General features: G+C 53.0%; 1 protein-coding gene across 2 annotated transcripts in view; it reads right to left on the bottom strand.

Annotated features, from left to right (window-relative positions):
* Positions 1 to 1,533: 1,533 nt before the first annotated feature.
* Positions 1,534 to 8,297, bottom strand: part of PITPNM2 (phosphatidylinositol transfer protein membrane associated 2) — a 67,685-nt gene continuing 60,921 nt past the window's right edge. For both annotated transcript variants that reach the window (XM_059827455.1, XM_059827456.1), the window contains 7 exons: positions 6,170 to 6,286; positions 5,297 to 5,413; positions 4,754 to 4,902; positions 3,906 to 4,055; positions 3,634 to 3,817; positions 2,218 to 2,346; positions 1,534 to 1,937 (listed from right to left, as the gene is read on the bottom strand). In XM_059827455.1, coding sequence (XP_059683438.1) covers positions 1,593 to 1,937; positions 2,218 to 2,346; positions 3,634 to 3,817; positions 3,906 to 4,055; positions 4,754 to 4,902; positions 5,297 to 5,413; positions 6,170 to 6,286 — 1,191 coding nt within the window. In that variant the 3' untranslated portion in view covers positions 1,534 to 1,592. The remainder of the gene's footprint in view (positions 1,938 to 2,217; positions 2,347 to 3,633; positions 3,818 to 3,905; positions 4,056 to 4,753; positions 4,903 to 5,296; positions 5,414 to 6,169; positions 6,287 to 8,297) is intronic.

Here is an 8,297-nt window from a genome sequence, read left to right as displayed (position 1 = left end):
GGGAAGGACAGGACTAAAGGGCTTTTTGGCAAGCCCTCGCTCTAGGCACTGTTCTCCTCCACTGCTGCAGAGCGACCCGCTCCCGTTCCTGTACCGTGCACCGCACACGTCTCGGTGTCACCGGGGGTGCCAGCCAGCAGCGAGCGCTTCACCCTGCACACCGGCAGCTCCCCTCTGCCACGCACCCAGCCCCGGCTCGCTCCAGCAGCACACAAACCATCAGCTCAGGCACGTCCACCAAGAAACACACCAGGAAAATTAAGATATGGCCTTTTCTTAAGGTTGCCTAACATTGTTGGCACACTTCCTTACAGTCTCCTTACTGCTGGAAAAAACTTCTGCACAGATTTTTTTTTTTTTTAAATATATACATATGTATATGTGTGTGTGCATATGTATATGCATATATGTGTATATATACACACACACACCCCCTGGCTTAGCAGTATTTCATTGTCATGCACTACAAACAGTTAGGTGTAGCTACATGAGATGGTAACAGGTTTCCATTCTAAAAATCATCAGTGCAAAAAACAATGAGGTTTTACAGTTCAGTAACTACAGGTAAAAGAAGCGAGTCTAGTTCCCATGAAAGCTGCTACTGAACTTGGAGAGAACCTGGGAAGAAGAAAACGTCTCGGAGGTGGGTGTTGAGAGAGTCAGACCCTGCATTTGGATGAGAAGAACTGCAATGCAATCTAGCTGCTGAGTGCCTTCAGCTGCTTCCAAATATATGGTGGTTACTTTTGGAAAGAATACATAGCGAGAATATTTGGAGACTTTAACAGCAAATTAAGTGTCTGAGGTTTGTAACAGCTCAAACGAAATAGCTTGTATTCCTCTTTTAATAGGTCAACGCATTAAATTCCATCGGCTTCTAAAAGGTCTCTTTAAAAAATAACAGTAATAACAATAACGACCCCACTTTCTTGGGCGTGAATCTGCCGACATTCTGCCTCTATCAACAGCATCAATACATCTTTACGCTTCACCACTGCACGTACTCCTTGAGCAAGTGGCTGAACTTGAAGCTCTTTGTACAGGTAAAGCTCTCGGCTGCTCTGCCTGGCACAGCCCACGATAAATCCCTTGCCTGGGGCTGCCTGTGCCGGGGAAACAGCATGCTTCTCGAACCCCGAACCCACCGCGTGCTGGCACCGGCAGAGCACCTCAGTCCGACTCCTGAGACAACCAAGAACAAGTTCCCCCAGCCTCATCCCCTGTTCCTGTGGCTCTGAGGACAGCGCTCGGTCACGCGTATCGGTGCAATGGCTAACAAGGCGAGGAGGCACGTATTTACAGTCACTAAACCTGGATAAGAGAAGGAGGCAGGAGAGAGCGCGATCTTGACCTGGAGACTTTTCCCCCCCAATTTCCAGCTGTTCCTTGGGCTCATGCTGCACAAACCTGACGCTCCCGCTGCAAGGCCTGCACGTTCTGCATGGGAAACATCCCGTCTCTTCCCAGAATACCATGATGTTATTAGAGTAGCACCATATTTACCCTTCCAGCCCATAACGCCGGCCTCGTCCCTCTTTCCTTTTGTTTTCTCCTCCGGTGGCCGCAGCCGACAGTCGCTGGCTCTGGCCTGGCTACTTCTGCCCCAAGAGGCCAGACTCCAGCCGGGATGCTCCGCTCCGGCCCCAGCACCCCGTGGCGATGCTCATGCTTCTTTGGCTGCGTTCCCTGTCCCTCTCCTTGTCGCTGTCGGACTGGCTCTGGGTGCGCTCGGGGCGGTGGCTGGCGCTGCTGCCGGTGGCGGAAGGCTGGGAGGAGATGGTCCGCAGGAGGTGATTCCTCTTGCGCAGGAACTCGGTCTGGCTGGGCAGCCCGAAGCTGCCTTTCCGCAGCGCCATGCGCGTGGTGTTCTTGGCGGGGCGCGAGCGGTGGTTGTACTCCAGCTGGGCCAGGTGGGCCGCGTACCCCTCTGTGATGAACTGCGAGACAAGAGGGATGAGGGCAGGCGTTAGAGGGATGGGACGCGTTTCCCTGATCGCCACTGGCAGCCAAACGGGTTTGCTGTACCAGGTTCTCTGGGGGGACGTACAAGACACGGAGCCACTCAGACAGATGTGATGGGTCCTGGTCTGTGGGACAGTTCCTGTCCTCTTGGCAAACACCAGCTCAGTCACCAGTTCTAAGGTGAGCAAATTCCCGTCGCCCTCCCACGGGAGGCCGTCGGCAACACCCCCAGGGCTCAGACAAGCTGGCTCCTACCTGACATTGGCTCTGCAGCTTCTTGGTGGGTCGGCCAACGATGTAGATGTGCGTGGGTGGGAGGCTGATGGAGCTGTACACAGAGATGTCCTTCGTAGATCCATATGCCGCATGGATCCTCATGTGGAGCTGCGGGGAGAGAAAGCAACACGTGGTCAGAACATATGGGCACTCTGTGCTGCTCAACAGGCAGGGCTTTTTTTTTTTTTAATAGCATTTGTGGGAATCTCAGGTCAGTAACTTATGTAAGTTCCCAGCTGGATAACGCACCGCTGTGCAAAGCGCTCATTAAGGGAGCTGGGGATGTTTACAGGCCAGAACAAGAGGAGTAGCAGCAATACGAAAGCAGATCTCCGCTTGCTGATCCACGGCCTTTCCTTGAGGTCTGCGGGGGGCAGGGACACCGCACGCTTCACTGCCTACTTGTCACTAGGGGAGAGGAGTGGTCTGCAACCCCCCGTGCAGTAATCATTAGCGGGGAGCGTTCCCCTCCGCCAGCCATGCTGCCGCATGCAATAGTGCTGTTTAACTCCGCTGGGCAGGGACAGGCAGCAAAATACGCTGCTTTTCAGGAATTTGTCTGCCTGCCCCCTGAGCAGAGAGCAGCTCCTGGCCAACCCCTCCCTTCGCGGGCTGAAGCAGGGGCTGGCAGGGGAGGTGCAGACACTGCAGCCACCACAGACCGGCCAGCTTTGCCCCCGGAGCTGCGGGCAGGCAAGGGAGATGGAAAGGAAATCTCTGGCCTTGGTCCCAAACTTGTCCTTCCGGAGGACGCGGGCGAGCAGGCAGCGCAGCCCTCGGCACAGCGAGTAAGGGCCAACTACTGCCGCCTCTGCGACTCGGGCCAAAACGAGAGTCCAAGAGAGTTAACAAGGGGCTTCGCTGCTGTTTAAGGCAGGGCACAAGTACTCAGGACACCGGCAGAGAAAACATTGTTTTATCTCAAGAAAACGTAGAGATTTTCTGAAGCTGAGCAATATTAAGCCTTCCCCGAGGTCGAATGCTTGGGAAGATGCTCTGTGGAGTCCCCTGTCAAGGCTGGGTGGTGCAAGACCATTTCTGCAGCAGCTCCATGCCCTCCCAGACCTGCTGGTGACACCACAGGCAGCCAGAAAGCCACCAAACCGGTGAAAAAAGTGCGTGTGTGGGGAAGGGGAGACACTGCTGCCTCTGTTTCATTAGGCATTTGGTGTTGGAAGGACCAGTGATGAAACGGAGCACTGCAGAGCAGAGAGATAACACAATTTAACAGCGTAGACACTTTTGTAGAGCAATAAAAGGATGAAAACAAAATGAACAGATTAATCTTCTACTGCAGCGCACATAGCTGCCAAGAGACTGGTGCTGACAGGGGCAATTGGACGAGGAGCAACCTAAACCCGTGCTACGATCGTATTTCAGCAGACCCAGGCTTACGTCTGTGATGAGGGATTTCAGGAAGTTGGCCTTGTGCCGCAGCGGGTCGTGAACGAGCCCGTCGCAGAAGGAGACGATCCCGTGGGGGAAGTTGTGCTGTGCTAACCACGCTACCACCCTCTGCTTCTGCATGTCAGGGCGGCCCGTGACATAGATAATGAGGTAGCCGAGGTCTTGCCAGTGCCTAGAAGGAAAGCCAGAAGTCAATGGATTGCAGAGCTAGAGCAACACCACAGTAAAACAGACCGACTGCCCCAGCCCTTGATGCTGACCTTACAACGTCGACCGCTCCGGCACGGACTTTGGGGTCGCTGCCCATGATGGACACGCTGGCTGCAAAGGAGCCGTCGATGCTGAACACCACAAACTCCGTTCCTTTCGGCAGGACCGTGATGTAGCTGTCTGCATACGTGTGGTCGCCCCTGGAAGGGACGCGGGTATTTATAGGCATTGAGACATAGAGGTTCATTCAGAAGGTATCACCGAGTCCTGCAGTGGATCACAAGCCCAAAGCAGCACCCAAATCTGGCCCAAAGCCTCTAACAGCGCTGCCACCCTCAGTTACAGCAGTGACAGGCACTGCATGAAGGCCTCGGTGTTACAGTGGGGCTGGTAATAGTACTCTGGAGCTCTGGCAAGAGTGACTCAATAAAATACTCCCAGAAAACCATTGGTGGGTTCACCACTGAGAAGACGCTCCTCTCCCCCTCTTTCCAGAGCTCAACACCAGCAGTTGGAGCCGAGCTGGAGCCTCTGGGCTCTGAATTATCACGAGTACAAAGTTCTGTCCCTAAAGGACAAGTTTATGGTCTTGAAAATATGCTCAGTTGTGCAGTTTTGCAGATGAGCACGAGGCCGTGCGTCTGTGGTGCAGAAGGCCTGCTCCTGCAGCGGGAGCTCAATTACCATCCTGTTGATGATGTAAGAGTCAGAATAAAACATGGACCTTCCTCTTCCAGCTGTGGAGCACAAATGGCTTTGTCCCTCTTGCCGGCAAACCAGGCTCTGAACCCACCCAACAATCAGAGCTGCCCCGCAAGGAGGGACCATCTTCTACAGTCATCAAATTCCACTTCTGTTCCTCTTGCAAACTAAGTCCCGGCACCCCAAGGTAGCTCACCTGACCACCATCTTGACGGGGTACACGCCAATGCCCAGGCGTCGGTTCTCAGGGATGACGTAAGAAATCCTGCCACTGCTGTTGCTGATCTCTGTGTCAAAGTAAACCCACTCTCCTGACGGTGGCTGGGTCATGATGTGAATGTCCACCTGGGAAGACAACGAGGCCGGGTCAACAACAGCATTAGAGACAGAGACGAGTAGAACAGGCCAAGCGCGGGGACCTTCCACCCAAGCCCTTTTGGACGGCAGCAGGGTTGGGTCCTGCTTCTACCCTCTGCACTTCACAGATCTGAGGTGAGAAGCCCCCAAACATCAGGATGGATGGAATGAAACCCGCCCTTGGTGGTGAAGACCTCCGTGACGAATGCTGTTCCTGGTAGGAGGCACCACACAAGTCTGAGCAGGGGAACCTGGCCAAGACACAAGGGTAGCAAACCCCATCAGGGACCAAGGAAGCAGCGACCAGCACTGCCTCTCTCCCTGTCCCTGTCTCCAACACTTTTCACCCCATGGTGCGCAACCCCCATAGCAGACACAGTACCTTTTCTCCTGTGAGTGTGACCATATCTAATGGACCGTACATAAATCTTCCAGTTAAGGTCTGGGGCCCATCTTCATTAGCGATGGTGTCATTTATCCTGTGGTTGGCTGTGACGTTCTGCACAAGTCAAGAAGGAAAGGAAGGGAAAAAAAAAAAAAGGAAAGAACAAAGTTTGCAGCAATGGACAGCCTCACAGGGAATCGCCAAATGTAACTGGGAAAATTAGAGCATGGGTTTCTCCGGGCCATTCCCCTCTTCCACTCCGCCCACAGCGCTCAGCTTCAGAAAAGAATTTGACCTGTTGCAGAGGTGAGACTCTGTGCTCCGCATCGACGGTGGATTTGAGTGTACAAGTCTGAAGAGCCAATTTCAATGGCAGTTTGTACACGCAATTCTGATACTGTCTATTAACTCTTACACTTTGGATTTAAGAGGCGATACAAACAGCTGCCAGAGAAATTTGCTGACGCTGTTTCAGCTCTAGCAGAGAATCGCCCTCTTTCAGGAATCGGAGACATTTCCTGTGAGCAAAGGGCATTTACTGAGCAGAGAACTTGCATTATTGGACTTTGAAAGACATTCGGTCCCTTTCCCTGACCCACAGCCAATACTTTCTGTATCTTCCACAAACTCAAGACCAAGAGGAGACCTTGCTGGTACAAATCTTTCGGGTCACTCTTTCACAACTACACAGGTAGGATATAATCACCAATATATACCAGCAGTGCAAGGTGATCCTCCAGCTCTGCCATGGACAGACACAGCCATGCCCACACTGGCTGCCTTCAGTGCCATTCTTGCAGCCCAAATTGAAACCCCTCTACATGACAGCACTCCCTCCTGCCGTGGAGGCAGCCCCAAAACCACCCTTACCCGGAGCTTCACGTGCGTCCTCTTGCGGAGCCACTTCTCACGGGGCTTGGAGGGGGTGAAGACAGACACCTCCTTCCCATCCAGCTCCAAAACGCTCGAGTTCTCGTGCCTCATCACCTGCGGGAGGACAGATCCCATCGAGACATCAGCCACTTGCACAGTGACCTCCCCCCTCCTCCTGCCCGGACTGTTCTGCATCTCCCGAGCCAGCGGTGGGTAAGGCCAGTGCCTGGAGAGAGGCGGTCTGAGGCTGTCTGCCGGGCGTTTGGCTTGTCAGCTTGCAGGTTTTACAGGCTGCTCCCTTAATTGCAAGGACCAGTGGTCTCTTCTGAACTAGCAAAGCCTGCGGCCAGCGCTGACTTAATCCCGGCTGGGACACAGGTTATTTAGATTGTCAGGAGGTACAAAACTGACTCAAACACAGCAGGACGAGCTCTGCACTTAAATATCTTCCTTTCCTCTAGGCGTTCATTAGTCCCTTCCCACGGTCTGCGAGGGACCCGTCTTCTTCAAACGCATGTTTTCTGCTGTTCCCATAACAGATCTCGCACCAGCTGCTCTGACCAACGTCACGCTGACAGGTGCCGTTTCTTCAGCTCATTCCTTATTTCTATTTAAACACATTTTGGACTGCTCCTGTCCCCCGGCTTTTGCTCCTCTCATTTTGAGAGGAAACGAACTATTGATTTGACCCCGGGTGGAGGCACACAGGGGTCCGGCTCGGCCACAGGTGAGGCAGAGCCCAGGGTGTCTGTCCATCCTGACCTCATCTCCGAAGCTGACAGAGCTCAAGGATGGGTGCTGGTGGGATGTCACTGCACCACAGCAAGGATCAGAGGGGGAAGGTGCTGCCCACCAGCCAGCCTTTGGAGGCAATTCTTGCCTGTCACCAGGGTGTGGGCAGGGATGGAGAAGCAGGATTAGATCCTACCTAGGCTGCTCTTAAGCTCTAGAAGGGAAAGGGAAGAACACCACCGCAGACCCCAAAGGTGAGGGGACATCTCAAAGACTGCTGTAAGACTGGGAGATGACCCTGCACGGAGAACCCTGAAATCAGCAGTAGTCCTTAGCGACCCTGTCCCTCCAAAAAATTAAGGACCCTCTTAAACGTAGGCTCTTTCACAAGGTCTTGAACATATTCTGTGTCAGCAGCAGCTCTCCAGCTGACCCAGGCTGTAGTGGTCTGACACAGGCCAGCTCGCTTTGCAGAGCTGAAGCTGTTTTTCTTCCAGAGAAATGGAAAAAGGACCCCGGGGAGGTTGAACTTGCTGGGGAGGGATTCCATGGACATCCAAGGTAAACAAAATAACAAGTTTTACCGAAAATTATTTAAATCAGGAATCTATTTTGAGTCCTATTTGGGCTTGTTTTAAGAAGATTTAATCTTTGGAGGCTAAAACTATTCAACAGCTTACTTTGACATTTTGTCCAGAGATGACTTTCAAAGGCGATTAGAAACAAGTCCTTATTAGGGGCAGAAGTGGCCTGGTGCTCTGGAGGGACAGCAAGATGACAGGGGATGAGAAACCCTGGTTTCAAGGCAGAGACGAGTGAGTGGAGACAGGCACTGGGGAAGGGGGGTGCCAGCCTACCGAGGCTTTGACTGGATGGAGAGGCACCTCAAGCCACAAGATATGAAGCACCACGCTGTGCTACAGACCCAGGTTTGGGCTGAATCCCGAGGAATTGGCTATTTGTTGAGTGGAGCATTTTGAGTGCGAGACTGTCGTGACTGTTCCCACTCATGCACAATTACGGGCGTCTCTCTCTCTTCTCAGCCCCGTTAGGCTGAGTTGGATGCAGGGCTGGGGTTTCACAGCAGCTGATCTGGCAAGGTGTCTGCAAGCACAGAGATGTCTCGCTGGGTTAGATACAGCCCAGGAAGAAAGAGTCTCACTGGATTATCGCTATCGCTCAGCTGCCACCAGCACTGACATCTCTTTTGTTTATGTTCTCACACTATTTGGAAGATAGCACTGAACGAAAGTTTGCCAACAGGATCATAAATAATTGAGAGCTGCAGTCGAGGAGGCTGGAAGAGAGCGGGGACAGCTTAACAGCTGAGCTAACACAAAGCAAACCCAGCGCCGAACTGGGCAACACAATCCACAGTGTTGCTTTTAGTTTT

The sequence above is a fragment of the Gavia stellata genome, chromosome 21 (assembly GCF_030936135.1).
Source record: "Gavia stellata isolate bGavSte3 chromosome 21, bGavSte3.hap2, whole genome shotgun sequence".
Classification (NCBI taxonomy): Eukaryota; Metazoa; Chordata; class Aves; order Gaviiformes; family Gaviidae; genus Gavia; species Gavia stellata.
The sequence above is the reverse complement of the archived record's forward strand: the minus strand, read 5'-3'. Positions and strand labels throughout refer to the sequence as shown.